This window comes from Mesoplodon densirostris, chromosome X (genome assembly GCF_025265405.1).
Source record: "Mesoplodon densirostris isolate mMesDen1 chromosome X, mMesDen1 primary haplotype, whole genome shotgun sequence".
NCBI lineage: Eukaryota > Metazoa > Chordata > Mammalia > Artiodactyla > Ziphiidae > Mesoplodon > Mesoplodon densirostris.
This window is the reverse complement of record NC_082681.1, coordinates 29,556,162-29,577,928: the sequence shown is the minus strand read 5'-3', so window position 1 is coordinate 29,577,928 and position 21,767 is coordinate 29,556,162. Positions and strand designations below refer to the sequence as shown.

The 21,767-nt window shown below is 40.8% G+C and overlaps 1 protein-coding gene across 1 annotated transcript in view; it reads left to right on the top strand.

Moving 5' to 3' along the window:
- Positions 1-18,767, top strand: part of GRIA3 (glutamate ionotropic receptor AMPA type subunit 3) — a 282,812-nt gene extending 264,045 nt beyond the window's left edge. The window contains exons 13-15 of the mRNA XM_060087942.1: positions 884-1,131; positions 1,693-1,807; positions 18,520-18,767. Of these exons, the coding sequence (XP_059943925.1) occupies positions 884-1,131; positions 1,693-1,807; positions 18,520-18,765 (609 nt within the window). The 3' untranslated portion in view covers positions 18,766-18,767. The remainder of the gene's footprint in view (positions 1-883; positions 1,132-1,692; positions 1,808-18,519) is intronic.
- Positions 18,768-21,767: the final 3,000 nt, after the last annotated feature.

Here is a 21,767-nt window from a genome sequence, read left to right as displayed (position 1 = left end):
GTTGAAAGACTAAATATGTTAACGAAAGCTCAAGCAGTAGTGATAGAAAATAATGCTCCAATGACAGGAAGCAGTTTTTTTCATTCTGTCCTTCTCGTATAACAGAGATGCCATGCTTATTTCTAGACACTCCAATTTAAGAGAGACACTGCTAGCTAGAACCCCATGGGGAAAAGACCCATGGGGTTCTATGAGGCTTCCGGGAATAGTATTAGACATCAGTGGAGTTTAACCTGATGAAGAGATGAAGAGGGGGCATAACAACAACCTTGCAATATCTGAAGGACCACCATGTAGAAGAAGGAACAGAATTACTTTGCATAGCTCTAGTGGATAGTAGTAAAGGGTAGGAGTCATAGAGAAACAAATTTCAGGTCAGAATAAGGAAGTACTTTCTTACAATAATTAATGCCCCATACTGGAGTAGGCTAACTAAAATGGTTGTACACTCCCTTCCAATAGCCGTTTTTGTTTTGTTTTGTTTTTCTTGCAGGCAGTATAGGGTAATCACATAGCAGGATAGTGTAGGAGTGATTTCTGAATTGAGAGAAATATTGAACTAAGAAAGTGTTTTTCAAAGTGTTGCGACCCATTATTGGAGCCATAAAATCAAGTTAGTGGGTCCTGACTGGCATTTTTCTAAGTGAATTCAAATAGAATAGAAGCTATCAGAGAGTACCACACATAGCAAAGATGAGTGTGGTTTTGAGAAACCTATTTTGGAACCATGTTTACACATGTATGAATGTACTTACTGGGTTGCAGTGTAACGTGCTTTTCTTACTGTGGATGGCAATCAAAACTATTTGAAAACCACTGCACTGAGGCCTCTTCCAGTTTTAATATCTGAAGGTAGCTCTAAGAATTCTCATCTCTGTTGCAGAGATCCAAGATTGCTGTCTATGAGAAAATGTGGTCTTACATGAAATCAGCAGAGCCATCTGTGTTTACCAAAACAACAGCAGACGGAGTGGCCCGAGTGCGGAAGTCCAAGGGAAAGTTCGCCTTCCTGCTGGAGTCAACCATGAATGAGTACATTGAGCAGAGAAAACCGTGTGATACAATGAAAGTTGGTGGAAATCTGGATTCCAAAGGCTATGGTGTGGCAACCCCTAAAGGCTCAGCATTAAGGTGGGTGGAATAATATAACAATATCCGTGTTGTTATAGTATTCCACCTACCCTGATGCATTTTGTTGTCATTTTCTTTCTTGTGGATTTTGAGGTAACTTTTAAAAGTTTAAAATCTACAATATTCCATGGAGTTAAATAAGACGGTAAATTATGGTTTCATCTATTTAATGCATCCATTTTTTTTAATGTTCTCTCTCTGTGTTGTCCTCTCTGACTGTTTGTTGCTGTTTTAATTTTACAGTTCAACGGCTTTTTCAATTTAAATGGTAAAAGCCAAGCTATGGTGCCATATGTGACGAATGTTAATTGCATGGATGTGGTGTTCTTGTTACTTTCTTTATCAAAGACAATCTCCCCATCCCGCACACTTCAGTTTTGAGCAAATGTTATCCTCCATGCCACCTTCCAATATTTAACCCTGTATTTGCTGTACAGACATTTTTATAGCTCCACGTTCTGTGAAATTTAGCCAATTTGTCCTCTTGTGCTCCTTTTTATACGTTAACGATTTCCTAAGCATTTGTGCATTTTCTTACAAGTTATGTTTTATCGTTTCAAGAAATGCTGTTAACCTGGCAGTATTAAAACTGAATGAGCAAGGCCTCTTGGACAAATTGAAAAACAAATGGTGGTACGACAAAGGAGAGTGCGGCAGCGGGGGCGGTGACTCCAAGGTCAGCCTCAATGTCACCACAACCGGGTACCCTTAGTGACGAGTAATCGGCAAGACTGTTATCTTATTATTGAGGAGAGAGCACAAGACTCACACATAAAGTGGAATGACCAGGTTATTCCCCTGCCTGGCAGCTTTGGGACCTAGAAAGGCTCCAGGGCACTGCCCGCAGTTTTGATCTAACTTGGGTCCCTTCTTAAACTCCCAGACAGAGGCTCCCCATCCACACCCCTTCCCTCCCCTCACACACCAGACCGCTTGCCTTATGAAGGCTGTGGTGTAGGTTTCAACGCCCTAGGCTTTCAAGAGCCCGAGGCTTTCCTTAAGACTGTCCCCACCTGCCTCAGATGAGTGGTGTGAGAAATCAAATCCATCTACTGAAAAGTCAGGTTACAGCCTTTTTTCCCCTAAGGCATGATGGTATGATGGTTGCTTACAGTGGCTGGTTGGCTTCTTCCATCATGTGTTTGAGTGGTGAGATGTTGCTCTCTATATGTGATGGCCTATTTAAGCTGGCCCCACTCAACTTGAAAGCCAAAGAGCAAGCTCAGTTTCAAGTTAAATGGGGTCTTTCTTCAATAAGTCACCACATATAGAGACTTTACAAAGATATTTTGTATATTTAAACAAGCGCGTCACCTAACTGATACTCTATGTGTGTGAATCCCTGATGTGGCTTCTCCTTAGCTGTGTTCTTAGTTCAGGTAGGTCTAATGGTTATCCAGGCTACCGTTGTGAGAAAAACCATCTTACTTGGCATTCCTTTGGCTCCTTAATGCTCTTTGGGGCTAGAAAGGATGAATAGCCTTCAACCAAGCAACAAGAAATAGGGGCAAGCTCAGAAGCCACAATACCAAATGATGGAAAGACACGTCGGGTAAGTACAGGAGAGGACCTGAAAACAGAATCCTCCATGGCCCAAAGGGCATGAGAATTATATTGAAGCATGTAAGATCGGCTCTTGTACGACCAAGATACCATGGGCGTCTTAAGGTGAAGAATAGTGTTTCCCAATCAGAGACCAACAGACAGGCAAGCCAAAACTTTTCTCCTTCAGAGACAATGGTTACACCTCTGCTCCTCTCTTTCTCTCTCCACTCCTCAGGACTCTGACGGAAAAGTTAGTTTGCCAGTCTGCAGTATAATATGGGTTTGGAAACACAGAGCACTTTCCAAGAAATAAATTTAAAAATGACTTTCTTCAGGACATAATCTTACCAAGCATTGGCGAGGTCTTTTATTGTAAAACCTTGATTAACCAGAGCTCACCTAACCAGTACCCCAACTAACTGAATTGCCCCCCCTCAGTACTCCACATTGATGAGAAAGCAGCAGTAGTACCAAAAAAGAAGACTGCAAGGAATTGATTTTTTTTCAGTCACTTGCCAAGAGATGACCTATGGTTGGGTCACACTCAGCTCTATCTGCTCTCCATCTGGATTGACCCTCAAACATTAGAGGCCGCTTGCCTGAGGCAAGAAAGTGGATACAAGCATTTTGAGAAAAAAAAAGTGTGATTAGCCAAGAATGAGACAAAATGAGTATTCTTATTGAAAATTCCATCCATCCCTTAATGGATTCCAATTAATCAAGGTTTTACTATGTGTCAAAAAGCAGTAACTTCCTCTCCCACCAGTGTGAACTGATGCCATTGACTTGGCTCATTTGAGTTTTGTAGTGGCTCACCTGATGCCTAGAGTATTTAGAACCTTCTTCCTGGTCTTTTTTCTCATTTTATTATCAGGCCACGGAGAACCTAATTATATCATTCAAGTGAGTTGCAGAGTGAAAAACTGAGCTGGATTGGATACATGTCTGTCACAAATTCATCATTCATACCCAGCATGGTTAAAAAGGAGCCATGGACTGTATCAAGATGATTCTAAAACATCCACAGGATGCCAACTGCCCAGAAGTTTTCAAATAACCAGATGTTTGATGTTACATAAACAAACAAAAAAATCTGCACACATCTGGCTGAATTTTTACTTTTCACCCAGATATTTCCTCAGCTAATACTGCTGCAAAATTATCAAGTAACTTTGTTGCCAGCCCCACGATTTCCAGATTATCTGATTTTTGATATGCAAATAGAAAAATATTTCAGTAGATCCTAGATATTTCCAATGTCTTTGGCCATAGTGCTACTTGCCAGGCATCTTTCAAATCACTTTTTTTTGGTCATTCCTCCAGACAACCTTTTGAAGTAAGTCGAGCCCTTTCTCAACTATGGATAATAGTATGATCAGTGCTGCATATCCAACAATTGTTTATTCCATTTCTGGATTACCAAGGAGCTTGCCTTTATCTCCTTCCTTCTTGCTACCTGCAGTTTTCTGAGAGTGAGCAAGAGAAGGGGCAAGAGATGAACTTGAATCTGTGTTACCACTATTTAGTGGTGATGCCAAAAACAAATCAATGGAGAAGAAGGTAGAAAAGGCAGTGGAACCTCATTACTTTGGAGCCCTCTAATTTATAATTTGAGATAAACTGGACAGGCACCAGTCTACAGTCTAAGAGAGGTCGAGAGGTTTGTTAAACAAATGAAGAGTTTAGACTAGACTGCCTGTTGAATTTTTCCTTAAGAGAACAAACCTTTTTCAAATGTCGGAAGCATTATTTTAGATATAATCATATTCATTACAAATTTATCTGCTAAAGCAGTTCTCACGAGGACCTCCACTAAGGCAATGTTTTATAGTGAGTTTGAATTACAAAACAGACTTAAAGTAATGAAACTGTCATTCTTCGAACCTATTTTGTAACTCAGGACTTTCTTCTTCAGATAATCCTTCCCCTCTGTTAGTCCAAATCAGTGAGTTTTAACTGTATTAGTAAAATGGCTTGAGAATTACATTTCTTTATTGTATTCCATCCCCAGTTAACATGACAATTGACAAATAGACCATCATTTCATAGAGAAAGTGAGACCCAGAGATGGTGGTGACTTTGAGAAGGTCACACAGCTAATGCTGTCACAAATCTCTGCTGACTTTCAGGGTCACCTCTGGTGATAATATTGTAGACAGCAATTTATCACATCTACCCATCCAATGAGCAATGTGAATCTGATTGCATGTGATAGATTTCCATAAAAATCAGGTTTATTCTCAACTACCTTGGTTACAAGGCAAATAGCATATTTAAGCCATTCCAGCCCTCAGTACTGATGACTAAAAATGACAATAATCACAAAGCCTGACATTTATGAGTGCTTTTACTTTTTCAAAAACGCTTCTACACCTATTATCTCTGAGACCAGGAGACGGAGAAAAGCATGTATTACTTATCTCTCTCTCTCTCCCCCCTCCCCACCCCCTCTCTCTCCCCCTTCTCCTCACCCCCTCTCTCTCCCCCTCTCCCCCCCCACCTCTTTCTCCCCTGCAACCCTTAAATAATGATAAACGGGCAATTATGTTAAATTGTTGACTTTTCCCCCCTGACATGAGACATTACACATTCTAAGCCTTTTCTCAAAATGTTACTATTCTATGGAAGAAACAAGCAATGATCAGGCTGTTTTAAATGTGCACTCGCTTAAGCTAATGAAATAGAGTTTTTTATTTTTCTGATACAATGAATAAAGACAAGGTCAGTCACCAAGGTAGCCCCTGCAGCAGACCTACAGGTTAGAACTAAAACACTGCTTGGTTTCACCAATTTCCTAAACCTGGGTTAATTGGGCCTAAACAAATCAGACTTGATCCTTCCATGATGGACTATAAATGCACAGGCAAGGATCATGGAAATTAGAGCTGTGGTTTGGGAATTTTTAACCTGCAAACCACCCTTTTGTGTTAGTGCTTTATTACACTGTGTGTGCAAATGCAGTAATTAAGAGCCAATAAAGAGCTATAAACCCCAATCACCAGGGGTTTGTGACACAGCCAGTGAAAGTCTGTCGCTGTAAATCACAGAATAGAGATTCAGCTGCTGAATTACCACATCAGCCTCCCTCCCCAGCTGCTTGTCCCCTCAAACTTTCAAATTCTTCTGATCCCTCCACCCACCCCGCTTCATTCCCTTAATCTTGGATAAAGGGCACCAGCTTAGCTTCCCCATGTAACCTAACCTTACCTTACCTGAAGGGGGCTGGTCAATGAAACAATCTATTTGTGATGGGTGATAAGGCATTATAAACTCTACCCCACCTCACCCTAGAACTGTCCTGGTTTTAGTTCTATCCCGGGATTTAAATCGACTTCCAGTGTGCATATTTTCCAAGCAGAAAATCAGCACACTTTGCGTGCTTTGGGGGACATTGGAACAGAATGTTTAAAGGAGACCATTCTGAACGACTTGACTGCAATGAGAGGCGCCTTAACTTGTAAGGCATATAGGCAAGTAAGGGATAAGGATAGGATATGAACTTAAACTTCCATTAATTAAGTAAATGGTTGGATGACCATTATGATTTATAGAGTATTGATAGAGAAATGCAGTTTTATTATCTTCACAAATATATAGGAACTAGAATAAACTAACCAATGTGATGCTAGGAAAGAACTTAGGGAACTTGTTTTAGTAAATTTCAAAAATGGCTTGCAATTAAAATTAGTTGTGCTTCCTTTCACATGGGTGCTTTTAAAGTACCTAAAAAGAGTTGTTCTCTTAAGAAATTCAAACATGTTCCTCCTCCCTATAACTAACAATCTTTTTTTTTAATCCCATACATTTGCTTAGCAAGTGTCCTATTAAGAGATAGAAAAAAATTTATACTTTAGGACAGCACATTTCCAAATGTCCTCGGCTTCTGTTTGGTGGTACAGAGATGAATGATGTGGTACTGTGTTTCCTATATATATAAATGAGATCCTCAGTTTTGTGTGTATTTCTTCTTCTTCCATGTATGTCTACAATTCTCCTCTCCTATGCCACCATCTCTTAACCACTTCTCTTCCACACCCAGAATTCTTTGACATTCTTGGGCCTTGGGTAATTGATGTGAATCTGCATCTGTCTTTTACCTGCAACAAGATGGACCTTTTATTGGCAGGAGCCATCCCTAAAGGTAGACATTTTGGATACCCAGGGTTAAGATGGATCCCAGTGACTCTCTATTGACACTGTTATGTGTGTAGTCAAGAATCATTACAGATTGATGGCACTCCCTGGGTCTTAGAAGAAGTTCCTGTGAATCACCGAGACTGGTTTGGGATCAAGGAGTAGGGTGAGTATATTACGCTCTTCGTTGGTTTGCATGTCTCTATGCTGGTGCCGCCTCCTGGAAGTATGAAGAAACTGACAGTTATCTTTCCTGATAGTGACTAAATTTGCTCCTTGAACTTCCTCAGGTTTTCTTCCCAAGAGCAAACCCTCACTTTCTTTCAAGTGGCTGCTTCAAACAAGGGACCTTTTTGCCTTAAGAACTGAACCAGTCCAGGGACTACCAAAACCATTGATTTTACCAGATGGTGTTAAAGAATAAATTCTACCACCGGAAAAAAATTGTAATCCAGAAAGAAAACATTTTTAAAAATTAATCCATTCTAGTGAATTTTTTTTTTTGAAATTGACTGCGTGGCCTTAACATGGTTTCTATGATTAGGATGTGATTATTTGCCTTTGGTATTATCCTGATAACTTGAATGTGTTTCTTATTGACAAATAATGAGCAAATGTCCAACACCAGAGCTACAGAAAGAGCAGCAGGACTGAAAAGCCTGAAGGTAAGAATGCTGTTGAACAATTGCCAAGAAGAAAGACACCACTGCAGTGCACAGTTAAATGGTACATGTCTATGCCCTTTCTGCCCCTCTAAGGCCAAATCATTTGGTTTCCTTTCATTTGGAAAGAAGATTATAGAACTACACTCTCTGAAAGGTAGGACAGCCATGGAAAAGAAACACAAAAGATTTGAAATGATTGAAATACATTCGATGAGGGTGGGAATTGAGGTTGGTGGAACAGGGTGGGGGCAGATTTCTTTTAGGGAGAACAACTGAAATCCATTCTCTTTTGACTTCCTAGAGAGCGGTATAGCATCTGGCCCTTGGCACATGAGGCAAATCTCCATTTGTCAAAGGTGGCAAAAGTGTGGTCCAAGTGCTAGATTCACCATAAAACTTACTTTCATCTGGCTTTGAAGCAAATATTTCTCAAAATATAGACCTAAGACAATAGCATATGTTACATTAAAAAAAAGAGAGAGAGACGGAGAGACTGACTCTGCTAGTGTGTCTTGCCTAGCATCACTGCTGGAAATGCAGAGAAGTGGATGCTAGCATGCGAGCTGGAAGAGGGTGGCATGTACCCTGGAGCAGCAACCAGAAGTCAGCTTTCAGATCTGATATACAGACCCCCATTTGTTGCAATCTATTGGAGTGTAAGCTAAGACTGATTATTTTTCTATGGGTCATGGTCAACGGAGGGTTATTGGGGGGAAAGACAGGATGCTGGCACCCATCAGATTAAACTCTCAATGAATATTTTGCCTAGAATCAGGAGAATGAACTAGATGTCTTCAGAAACATTTGTCATGTGAGTTTCTGGTAAAGATCGGTTTCTGTCCTTCTCAATCTATGCCTCTCTTTCTCAGTACCATTGGGATGAACTAAAGAAAATACACTTGTATGTGATAAAACCCAACGAAGTGTGATAGTCTGAATTTTTAATGGATCTCCAAACAGAGTTTTCAAGTAAATCATATGAATTATGTACATGGGAAATTATCTGTGGCCACATCTTAAACAAAACTGGCTTCTCCAGAGGTTTAGCATCTTCCCTGAGCCCCTTCTCCCTGTCAGGGACAAATTGAGTAAGAAGTCTTCCCAGACAAATCAGGTTATGTGAGACAGTCCACAACCCATAATGGTTTAGGTTTCCTGTTCTAGAGGGAGAGATTGGACAAAGGCCCAGTTTGGCAGAAATCCATCAGTGAAACTCACAACTTGTGTAATCAAGGGATCTATCGCTTTGAATTTGAGAGGTTATCATTTGGAAATGCCCTGGTTTTATCCACATATCTCCAAGTGACTTTGAGGGCTGCTTCTCTAGCACAGATGCTCATCAATAGGTTTCAATCATTACCATTGTTGGGCCCTCAGTAAAATAACTCACAGCTTTCAACTCCTAATGTTATATGCATGCATTACTGAATTTGCTCTTTGCACTTATATTAAATTATGATCTCTTTAGCAAGGAGTTAAGTAGGTTTGAGCTACATTTGTGAACTACATGATATAAATACTGTCTCAGAGGAAGTGTCTAGCAGCTAAGCACTGCACAACTCTGCAAATCATTGTAGCTGCCCCTGTGGAATGAGGGTCACTTGGGCGGCCAGAGTCCAGTATTGCCAGCAGTCATATGTGCCTGCTCCCAGGTTGTGGAGAAAGTTCAGGCTGATCCAAGGATAGAAAGATTAAAATAACTTAAACCTTCATTCTCCTAGAATTGCTGCATCCAGAAACCCCTGTGAAAAGAAATCGATACAGCTTCTTTAAAGGGGTCCAGATACTAATGTAGTCTAGGGCATATTTTGAACTTCCACAGCCTCCAACAGCTACTGTAGAGAGGTAAATCCCTTTACTACACATATCCCAAGGTAACCTATGGAAAAGAATATAAAGGACTGTAGAATAAATCCTTTTATCCAACAAAGAATCTCCTCTTGCTTGGTTATCAATTGGCTTCAACTTAATAAATCAAGCCCTGCCTGGGCAGAGATGTCTGTAACTGCCTTCCTGCCTGAAAAAGCTAGGGAAGCAAGTGAGCAATTCGGAAAGGTGACTTGTCACCATGAAAACCTGAAATATCTTCAGTAGAAAAGCCAGTGAAAGATGGCTTTTCTCCCTCCACTGGGCCGAAGATAATTTTTAGAAGCTGTTCAAAAAAAATCACTAGGTACCAAGAAACAAAGCAGTAACTTAGAGTGAGCTTCGGATGAAGCATAGCATGAGGGATGGGCTTCCAGCTTAGCTTGTGATAAGTTTCTGTTATCATCATTCAGATATTGTGTTCTTAGAGCAAGTTTCTAATTATGCAAATACACCATCCTTGCTCGCATATTTCTTTTACTTCTCTGTGATCTCCTTGTCTTTCCCTCCATGACCTACATATTTACACATATATCCATCCCTCCTAAGGGCACCAGTGATGATCTCTTGGCATCATTTATTAAACAGACATTTGCTCTTTAGGTGTCCGTGCTCAGAAAGGAGAAGTGAAGCCATGTAGAGCAGAGTATATCCCACATTCTCTCAGATCAATCATACTACACCATATTTACACCATACTACACCATACTACACCATACACATACACCATATCCTATATTTTTCAGGCCCAGAACAATATCCATGGTACAAATCCTTATCTCAACCCTTCTAGGATCACCATATGGAGGAATCAACTTGGTCATTAATTCACAAGGCCATTTTTTTTTCTTTTCCACTATGGGAAAACTCAGCACCCTCAAGCCACTCTGTCCACATTTCTCTCTTCATAAGAAAGAATCCAACGTGGCTCCAAACTCCCTATTTTAGGTATTTCCTGAAATCAAATTGAAAACTAAATTGGACCGTTCTTTTGAAACATATCAACATTTTTAGTTTTAGGTTTTTTTTTTAATAAGCAGTTTCTACTTTCACAGGGGAAAAAAATAAATGGTCTTCTTAACCCAAAACTGTCTTCATATGTAGCACTGGCCATCACTAAGATGACACTGAACTTTGCAATGGCTGGTTCATAGCTCCCAGGAATGAGCTGGGAACCTAGACAACAGCCACCCGGGGCTGGATGCCCTGGATTAATGAGCACAGTGCTTTGTCGCTGAGTTGTTGCCAGGTGTGGATGGCAGAGATGATAAGCAGAAATTTGTAGCAGCCAGTTATGTTTTCTTCAAAAATAGAACTCATTTTCAAGGCATTATGAATTACATTACTATCCCAATTAAAAAAAAAATAGATGCTACTCCGTGACTGTTGCCAGCACTCAGGAATAGTCATCCTGCCACAGGTCTGTGCTACTTTCACATACTGCTAACTGACTATCTAGTTCACATTCGCTCTCATCCTCTCCATCTGATCAACAATCCATATACATTTTTATGACATGGGTGCAATTTACACCCTTTACATAGGAGAAGTTTACACCCTTTCCCCCCGAACATTTTTTAAATGAAATGGAACAAAGAGTTGAAGTTTAGAAATAGTTACTCTTTGCTTCCTTTCCCATTTCTCAGGAAGCTTTGTGTTTTAACAAGGAATGTGGCTCAAACTTAAAGGTGTGAAATTCTCGTGATGGAAATTCAGGTACCAGTGAGGAAAATATTTGTGGACAGGGGGATGTTCCCAGACCCCCTGAAATTACATCACAAAGCCCTCCTGTTCTCTCCCTAAGCTTGTCAACCTGTGTTTTTGTCTTATGAGGGCTCTACTCAGCAAAACGTCCATAGCAAGCCCTTCAGAGGGGAGAATGCCTGCCTAATTTCCATGATAGGAATCTGACCTACTTTGTTTAATTCTTTCTTTTCTCTACTGAAGTGAGTACAGTAAATATTTCTGACTTATAATTCTCTCAGGTACCAGTTAAGGGCCTACAGTAATTGCTCTGAAACATTCCCCTGGAGACGTATTGCTGCATCACAGTGAAAGGCCCCAGCTGCTAGATATGCCCTTGCAAGGCTGATAGTTAGTTGGAGTATGGTGATCCCTAAAGAAAAAATTCATTATGAGCATCCAAGCCCTAAGAATGAAAACAATGAGGACTGCTACCCCTTTTTTGTGTGTTCCATTGGAGAATGTACAGTACAGAGTTGGATGCATGTTAATTTGCCTTCTGGCCTGCCCCACAATTTGCTGTGCAGTTCTGAGCCGATTACTTAACCTATCTGTGCCTCGATTTCTTTACTTATAGAGACCATAAATCTACCTTCTTAAAGTGATTATTAAACTTGACCAATAATAATAATAATTTTATTATGTGTGAAGTACTAGGCTGAAAAACAAAAGCTAAAAGAGAGTTTTCTAATCAAGTATTTATTGAGAGAACTATTCTGAGTGGGGAATACAAATAAGTCATGGTCCCTCCCCTTGAGAAACACAGCCTAGAGGGAGACATAAGACCTGGGCCCAAATAATAAGACAAGGTAGAAAAGGAAGGAGGAGGGAGAGAAAATACTGGGTGAAGAGAAAAATGGCATCATGAGGAAAGTGACATTTAAAATGACCGGATGTCCACCTAATTCCACTTCCGTTAAAATACCAAATTGTGTGTGTGTGTGTGTGTGTGTGTGTGTGTGTGTGTGTGTGTTGGGAGGAGGGTGTCAATACATTTGGTTGATTTGAATTGAGTTTGGCAATACACCCAGTAAGGTACAGTAAGAGAGAAAATTATGTGGGTAAAAGCAGTTTTTCTCTGCCATCTTGGGAATTTATTCTACCCCGCAGCAACATACAATTCTAGGAGATTTGGCCTTTAAAGTATTTTCTTTTCTTGGCAGCTATCCTAACCTTGTTAAGTGGCATTATCTGTGATTTCTGATTACAGCTTTTATGCTCCTTGGCTGTGCTACATCTTAAAATGTTTGTTTTTCTCCTTCATTTTTATTTAGAAGTTCCCAAACGCACATTGGTTCCCTGCCAGGTTCCTTAAGCCCTGTGATTTTTTTTTTCCAATCAAAGACTAAACTTCTAAGGGTATGTCATTTGTCAGATTTCTCTAAAGCCCTGGGGCAACAGATGAGGTCTGGACGCTCTAAGGCAGGGTTTCTCAGCCTCAGCACTGTTGACATCTGGGGCTTTGTTGTGGAGGGCCTCCCTGTGCCTAGTGGGTGTTTAACAGCATCCCTGGCCTCTACCCACTAGATGCCTGTAGCATTCCCTGCCCTCCCAGTTGTGACAGTGAAAAATGACTCTAGACATTGTCCAATGTCCCCTGGAGGACAAAATGACCCCCGATTGAGAACCATTGCTCTAAGGTAACCTCTACTGTAACTGTGGAGGCCATGGGAGCAGAGAGCAGCTACCAACCGTTCTGTGGGGGGCACCTGATGGCCTAAGGCAGGGGTAGGCCATTTGTCAGAAAAGTAGGATGCTAAATTGCTGACCTGGATGCTTAAATGCTCAGCCTGGGTTTTGGCAAGAGTGGAGGGTGGCAGCCCAGACTAGGCCCCAGCAGGGGAGAAGTCTACCCTCCTCTAAAACCAGTGCTTCTCAACCCTTTTTATCCCAGGACCCCTTTACACACTTAAAAGTTATAGGGTACCCCCAAAAGATTTTGTTCATATGTATTAAGTCTATTAACACTTAACATATCAGAAATTAAAACTGAAGAATTTTAAAATAATGTATTAACTCACTTAAAAATAATAAACCCAATGTATATTAACACAAATAACATACTTTTTATGAAAAATAACTTTTAAAAAAAATTAGTGAGGAGCGGCATTGTCCTAGTTTTGCAAATAGCTTTAATATCTGGCTTAATATAAGAGAATAGGATTCTCATTTCTGCTTCTTCATTCAATGTGTTGTGATATTACAGGTCATGTAGCCTCCAGGAAACTCCACTGTACATCATGAGGGAATAAGAGTAAGAAAGACAAAGAATGCCTTAGTGTTATTACAAAAAGAGTTTTGACCTCACAGACCCTATGATGAAAAGTTTTCAGGGATCCTCCAGGGGTCCTTAGACCACACTTTGAGAACCATTGTTCTAAACTAACATGTCACACTTTTATCAATCTAGTTCACTTAAGGGTTGACAAATTTTTTAAAACCCAGGATCTCTAGGGAGAGGTCTCTATTTGGACCTTAGTGTGAGTGCCTTTAATCAGACTGCTCTGTTCCTGGGCTCTAGTAAGAGCAGCTGTACTAAAGAAATTGAATGAAGTAATCTGAAGAGTATAGTAGCTTGAGGGAGGTCAGGGCCTGGTAAGGGCTTAGAGGGCAGTGTGAAGACACTGGGCCCTTTACAATAAGAAAAGAGGAAGCACAGAAAGGAAGAAAAAATGCTTTGTAATTTTTCCTGAGGTCCTGATGGAATCAGTCACCCATATGCCATTGGAAAGCATCTCCCCTGCAACTTAAGCCAACTGTCCTAATCCTGAGCCTGGGTCCCAGTGCCTAGCTTAAGGCACGGCACTGGAAGAAAGGTGGTGGTGATAAAGTAAAAAATAATAGGGGGAAAGGAGAGAGAAGGAGGCCAGATAGTGGGGATTAGGGGAGAAGGCAGTTCCAACACTGATCTCAGGGCCATAGATGGCCTGTCTGTCCTTCAAAAGTCTAAGACTTAACTTTCACTGCCAGTAATATCCTAAAGAGGCTCAAATTTTTATCTGAGTATCTTTTGTTGCTTTGCATTCCAAGCAAGTCTGGCTAGCATTTGAGAAGCCTCAGCTTCTGAGCACTGATTGAAGGACTTGTTTAAAGTATAAAAGGACCTCAGTTCCCTGGTGAGAAACAAAATGCAGACATCCTGGCTGCCAAGCTCTGCACTAACCAAGGAAGTGTCACCTCTGTGACACTAAAGGTTTACAGTTTTTCAAATCCCAAGTACTCTGAAATTGCCTATTATTTTTAAATGATGATATGTTTCTCAGAATTCTCAAGATGAGATGGTCCTTCTGCTCTCAACAGCAAAGGGGAGAAGAAAAGAAATAGGCTTTGGGGACTTGGTCTGATAGAGGCCAGATCTCTGTGACAATAGAAGTCTTGTCAATGACTGGATATGTTAGTGGGTCCAAGTTACCCAAAATAAGCTCAGAAATTCTATGGAATGTTCATAGTTACATAAATATATCTGTTTTCCTCCTGGTAAATTGGTGGCATTCAGAAAAACATGCACTAGTATTGGCAATATTGTTCATGTGAATCTGAACACACAGTAGTTTATTGCCTCATAATAGAAATATGCCACCCTCTGTAAATAATGCATTTTTAATCTAAAGTTATTAGAGATACTTTATTTAAGATTCATTAGCTCTAGAAAGAAGACAGAGTAAAGGTCATTATTCCCATTTTACAGCTGAAGAAATTTCTAAGAGAGAAAATCGTTATCCTAGAACCAGTAGGGTATCCTGCATTTGCCCAGTGGCTCTGAATGAAGTCCTCACACTTTAAGAGGTGGAGGATGAGGGAGCAGTGGGCTGGCCTCCTGGGGACTTATTAGCCTCTTAGTTGAGGAAGTCTCATCTCACTAGAACAGCGTATCTAAACTTCCTCCACAGCGCTACCCATAGGGGCAGTCAGCTTGCCATTTTAGGTCATGCCATATTAATAATCCATTTTTAAACAATCTAGTTCACCTTTTGGTGATCTGAGTCACTCACAGACATATGACCATATCAGAGAGACAGCTGATCAGTAACTCAAAAACAATCCATAGACCAGTTCTCCCATTGCTGAAAGTACTCTTATCCAAAACTCAGAGGTCCACGTTATACCTTTAATACTAAGACAAGTATGTGCATAAGAATTCAGTTTGTGCAGACATGTATGTAGTAGAGTTCTTTCTGAGATCATTTTCAGCTGCGCAACAGATATGTATAATAAAGGACAACTCATCAGAAGGCATGTTACTCACGTAGAATCTATCTTCTATTCTGTTCGGATTCATCCTTTTGTCTCCACATGTGGAAACGCCTCCCCTTCTGGTCCCGTTCCCTTCCCCACTCCTCCATAAAACGTGCTTTCTGTCTGGAAGTACAACAAGACACCCAGTTAGATCAAACCTAACACACCTCCGTCACAAAGCTACTGCAAGCTGCCGCCGACAATTGTCACTTGAGGGAAGACCCTCCTCACCCCACACAGCCTATCTGAGGAGTGCCTTTTTTCTATCCTCATTATTTAACAGTGTGTGCCGATTACTCAAAGCGATATGGGCAGGCCCTGGTAAATATAGCGTTGCTGTAGTGTTAATTTTTATAAGGTAATGCTCAGGTTGCCTGCAGTGTCTAAAATTACTCTGTGGCCAGGGCCCCCTGCTTTATCGCTTTCTATAGTTTTAAAGTAGTTTGAAGCTTGAATAACATAAAATAACATAATATAATGTTATTTATGTTATTTCCCACGTGAAGAACGCCTGTAAACCTTGCAGTATTGAAACTCAGTGAACAAGGCATCTTAGACAAGCTGAAAAACAAATGGTGGTACGATAAGGGGGAATGCGGAGCGAAGGACTCCGGGAGTAAGGTCAGTCGCTGAAGGTCTTTTTGTACTGATTAGCAATCACATTTTGAACCACTGTTTATTTTCTACCCTAAAACGGCTTTCCTTCCCAACAGACACTCCCTGACACAGTGGGACCCCTTTATAACACCAGCGCTGAGGGAATGAGGCAAACACCAGTCTCAGAGGCCTGCCATGTGACATCAGTCATCGACTCCGGCGAGCTATCCTTACGATTAGGGAACTCAATCTGACCCACCATGTTCCCAAAGCAGTAAAATCACGAGCTGTGTTATAAGGGGGTTTTACTGTATTTCACATTTCGAGAGTTCAAAGAGAAAACAGAACAACAACGACAACCCAAAAAACAAAAAAATGACCCAGTTGTGACAGTACTTTTTCTTAACCTCTTACAGTGTCAGAGACTTTGTAGTTGTAAATGCCTTTGGTTATGAATATATTATGTCAATCCCACCTGAAAACAGTCAAAGAAATCAATAACAAAGACTGGTCTCTGTAAGCAGAATGATTAGCCAGCCTCCTCTCAGCTGCTGTCGTATTGAGTTCAGCATCTATTTGGATCTCGAATCTCATTAAGTCTGTCACACTTCTCTCTTCCAAAGGTGTCATTTGAATCTCTGTACGTAATACTTTTAAAATTCAGTCGCATGCTCCTTAAGGGTATACCTTCTCAGGATAACATCACATTGATAAGCATGAAACACTCTTCCCCGCCTCCTTCCTGCCCCCTTTGCTCCCCTAAGAAAGTTCTTTTTGTTTCAATTTTTGCCTTTCCTTTTTTTGAACTAATATTGTGGTATCAGTTAATTCATTTCATGAAATGTCACTCATTTTCCTTGTGCAGTGAACCATTTTGCTACTGGTTTTCTACATCCCACAGCAGGGAATTCTTTGAAACTTAAATACATGGAACTTGAAACTTTGTTGCTACAGCTTACATGGCTGATGTAAAGGACACTTCTTCCCCCATCGAAAACCACATACATATAAAAATCTAATGGGAGAGGGCAGGTTACCAGAAATTGGTCCTTTTCCTAATGGACTGTGGAACATCCTTGCAGATAGCTTCACCTGCCTCCTTAAGGAGATGATCCATTGTTTCCTAAGTTATAGAAATTCTTACCACTTGTCTAGCTAACTGTCACTCATCCTAGAAGAGTGACTACTTGCAAGGTTGTTGTAGACATGAGGCATGTCCCTACCCCCCTTCCCGACGATGCGACTTGATTCCAATTGGCCTTTTTATTAAGGTAAACAAGTGCAGGACTGGCTCCTATGAAAACAGAATCAGGACATGGCCATATTGTCTTTACATTTAATTCTTTACATGATACCAGGACTGGCTGAGCCGCAGAGTGTTGAATGTCAGCCATGGCCGTCATCTGGTCACTGTGCAATCATTTGAATAAGATAATTCACGGGCTTGACAATTTGGGTATTCCATTCCGTTGTATTCAGCAGCAAAATGGTTACATTCCCTCTAAAAAGACTACAAAATGCTACTTTATTTTATTTTTTTCAAAGAAAGGCTCCTGGCCCTTGCTGTATCCTACCTCAAGGTAGGGCTCAAGGCACCAACTTTTTTCTTTCCATTGTTCAGCAGTTCAGTTTCTGCTTTTTCATACAGGCAGATAGCTTGGTCAGATTTGCAGTTTGACCTGAAAGTCACTGACTGGCTTCCTCAATTTTCCCCCCATTTAAAATAGAGAGCAGATGAGTATAGGGGTGTTTTGTTTTGTTTTTTTTCCTAATTATTCTCTACATTCCCTGGAGTAAAAGCTAAAAATGAGCTGGATTTTTTTTTAAATCATCAGCCTCCTGGAAAAGTTTTCTGATTTGTATGGAGCCAATTCAGGACCCAGCGGGTCCTTAAACTCTCAGGAAGAGGGAACAGAGCCAATTCTTTGTGCTGTGCCCTTGTTCCTGCAGCACAAAGGCTTGCTGTGCTGAGGATGAGGCCTTAGCAACCAGTCCCCAAAGGAGCAATTTCTCAGCCGCTGGGTGAAAGGGGAGAGTTAATCCTTTTAAAACAAACCCTTGTGAAATAACTCCCCAGATATGAATATCAGGAACCTCTAACATTCTCACCTGTCATCTTAAAGACCAGTTGTTGACAAGAACAAGGGAGAAAGAGGTGTTGCGGGGCAGAGAGGGGAAAGAGTGCTTCAAGTTCCCAAATGAAAAGAGTGTTACATTGACAGAGATGATGTCACAGCTCAACTCTGGCAAATGGTGTTTATCGAAGCTGGCAGAGGAATAAATTGTGCTTGTGTTTCCACTTTTGCTCCCATGGCCGAGTGCTGTTTATTTAGTTGTTGACACCATCTTGAGGTACTAATAGATTTAAGGAGTCAAACTAAAAGAACATTTAGGGGAGGATCACAACTGTCAACAGAAGCACAATCTACCATCTTGCTGGCCACTGTGAAACATCAGCCAGTTGCCAGAGTTCAGTCATAGCATTTACATCAATGTTTAGCTATTTTACAACTTAGAACTATCGTATACTGTTGCAATGCATTATAATGTCCCATTGTCTTTGTTTTCCCCAAGAACTAATCGCCTTGTTCATTTCTCTTAGGACAAGACCAGCGCTCTGAGCCTGAGCAATGTGGCAGGCGTTTTCTATATACTTGTCGGAGGTCTGGGGCTGGCCATGATGGTGGCTTTGATAGAATTCTGTTACAAATCACGGGCAGAGTCCAAACGCATGAAACTCACAAAGAACACCCAAAACTTTAAGCCTGCTCCTGCCACCAACACTCAAAATTATGCTACATACAGAGAAGGCTACAACGTGTATGGAACAGAGAGTGTTAAGATCTAGGGGTACGGTTAAGGTCTAGTAAACTAATCAGCTTATGTTACTGTATGTCAATCTCTTTTTCTTTTCTTGTTGTCTTTCAGTTTGGTTTATTGTTTCAAGAATTGTCTATTCTTTGCAACCATTTCATTCTTTGAAAATAATGGTTGTGCTTTCTTGTCAGACAGTGGTGCTTTCCTAATAGCATAGTTGTAATTAAATCGTGGTCTGCGACCCAAAAGGAAAAAAAAAATTCTCTAGAGCAGCACTGTTCAGTGGGAATATTTGAAAGCCACATGTGAACCACATGTGTAATTTTAAGTGCTCTTCTAGCCATTTTCTAAAGTAACACAAGCAAAATTAATGTAACGATATATTTCACTTATCCCAGTATATTCGAAGTATTATCATTTCAACTTGTTATCAATGTAAAAAGTGAATGAGGTGTTTTACATTATTTTCTTCATATGAAGTCTTAGAAATCAGGGGTGTCTTTTATACTTATGGCACATCTCAATTCACACTAGTCACATATCAAGTGTTCAATGGTCACATGTGGCTGGTGACTACCATATTGGACAGTGAAGCTCTAGAGAAAGCAGCTCTCTGGAACTGATGTTAAAATGAGGAATGGAAATGGGGAGCTGCTACCTTGAGAAAGGTAGTGCTTCTATAGGGGTGTGGTAGATCTCTTAAGTATAAGCCTGAGACAATTTCTTTAATCTTTGAGTTCCTTTGTTGTCCCTTTCTTGGAACTGATGTTCACTGAGGTAAGTGTCTCCTAAAGGACAGTCTAGGTTCCCTGCTGCTGGCTGTTCCCCAATTCATACTTAAATGAACCTGACTGATGCCACCTTGATTCTGGCAGCTATAGCCAAAACTCACCAGTAACTCAGACATGTTCAAAGGCAAGCTTGAGTTAGGATAACATCTCCATTCTGGAAGTGTTTAAGAGAAAATAGTTTTGTTACCTTCAAGTGCATCTGTCATCAGTAACACACCTATCCCAAGTGGAACAGAACAATTAGAAACTTCATAGACCTTATTTTAGGTAGATTTTTGACCTCTTGAGTCAATGTCCATGTGTTTGAATTTCTGCAAATGCATTTGTGTTTTGACCTCCTTATATTTCATGGTGTGGATCTAAATTCAGCCAATTTTTAAATAATATTTCATCCACATAAATCATTTGTCCTCACCATGGAAGGCATTATCTTGTTTGATGAAGTTGCTGGTTGTTCTTTCCTGCTGCAGGCTGCAGCCTTTTGCCACCGACTAACCCACTAACAAAGTGTTCCCATTGCATTGTTGAATGGACAATACATGGATTCATCTGCAATTAGCATTGTTTGCATGCAAGCATTTCATGTTCCAGTGTGCTTAAAATATTTTACTCTTGAGTAGGTTATATAGGCCCATTACAATTGGGGGCATGTTATTTGCTTTCTCATAAGAGAGTACATGGGTGGTTTCATCCTAGCTTACTTATCCCAAATTCTGAGATATTGGCATCCAAAGAAATAATACACCTGAAATCTGCATATCAGTTTCCCAGTGTCTTACATCTATTGCCTCAGTTGAGGTAATGGGGCAGAAAATATTTCACCTTTCAGGTAACTAAGTGCCAGCCACATCAAATGACTTGCTTAAGGCAACACAGCTAGACAGTGGCAGTTCTGGGACTAGAACCCAGCTCTTCTTCCTCCTATAGCTGTATTCTTCACTAAACTATGCCACTGCTCTCTACGCATGGCCCGGTGTTCTCCAGAAACCTTGAAACGCCAGTGGGATCCTGTCAAATGGAGAGCAGATCCTAAGTCTATGTCTCACTTCTTTACAAAAAAATGTCTTGAGAGACTTCACCAAGCCTCCATTTGCCCTCCTTCTTATGCACTTGACATGAGGGTGTATATGCAATCGCTCCTACGTTCCCCAAAAGGAAGCTTTCTGTAACAGGGCTTAGGGTCACACAGACCCTCCAGACCCTCTTTATTATCAGCCATTCCATCTGAGAATCTATGTCCCTGCTCTCCAACTCCTATAGCCTCAGTCTCTCATTAAAGGCCCAGAGCAGTGCTTCCCAACTGGCAATATGCATGTGAATCACCTGGGGATCTTATAAAAACGCAGGTCCTGAGGCAGCTGCTCTGGGATGGGGCCTGAGGTTCTACAGTTCTCACAAGCTCACAGGTCGTGTTGATGCTGCTGGTCCAGGGAGTAGTAAGATTCTAGAGAAAGTTGTCTCATAGGATGTAACTTAAGGAACTGAAGGAAGGGGGGAGGGAGAAAGGGAAGGAGAGTGACAAAAAGACAGACAGATATAGAGGAGGGGTGAGAGGGAGAGAGGGAGACCAAACTGGGATCAGCAATTTGGGCAGAATGCTACAGTCCTGAAGTGGAGGCCCAGAACATTAAACCTGGGGGAAGAGCATAAGAAATTAACTTGCCACAACTTCTGGTAATCTAGCTTTCCTTTCATCATCTTGGCTGATCCATTTTGTGAAGCAAAATTCGGGCTAACTGAGGCAAAAATCACACTCAAATAGACATCGATGCCAACGTGGTTACAGCCCAGTTAGCTAGCAGCTTGGCAGTCATCCCTAGGATGAAAACCTGGGGAAAGCCTCTGCAAACAAGCCATTGCAAAGTTCAATGTCATCTTAGTGATGGCCAGTGTTACATATGAAGACAGTTTTAGGATAAGAAGACCATTTTTTTCCCCTGTAAAAGTAGAAACTGCTTATTAAAAAAAAACTAAAACTAAAAATGTTGATATATTTCAAAAAGAACTGTCCAATTTAGTTTTCAATTTGATTTCAGGAAATACCTAAAATAGGTAGTTTGGAGCCATGCTGGATTCTTTCTTATGAAGAGAGAAATGTGGACAGAGTGGCTTGAGGGTGCTGAGTTTTCCCATAGTGGAAAAGAAAAAAAAAATGGCCTCGTGAATTCATGACCAAGTTGATTCCTCCATATGGTGATCCTAGAAGGGTTGAGATAAGGATTTGTACCATGGATGTTGTTCT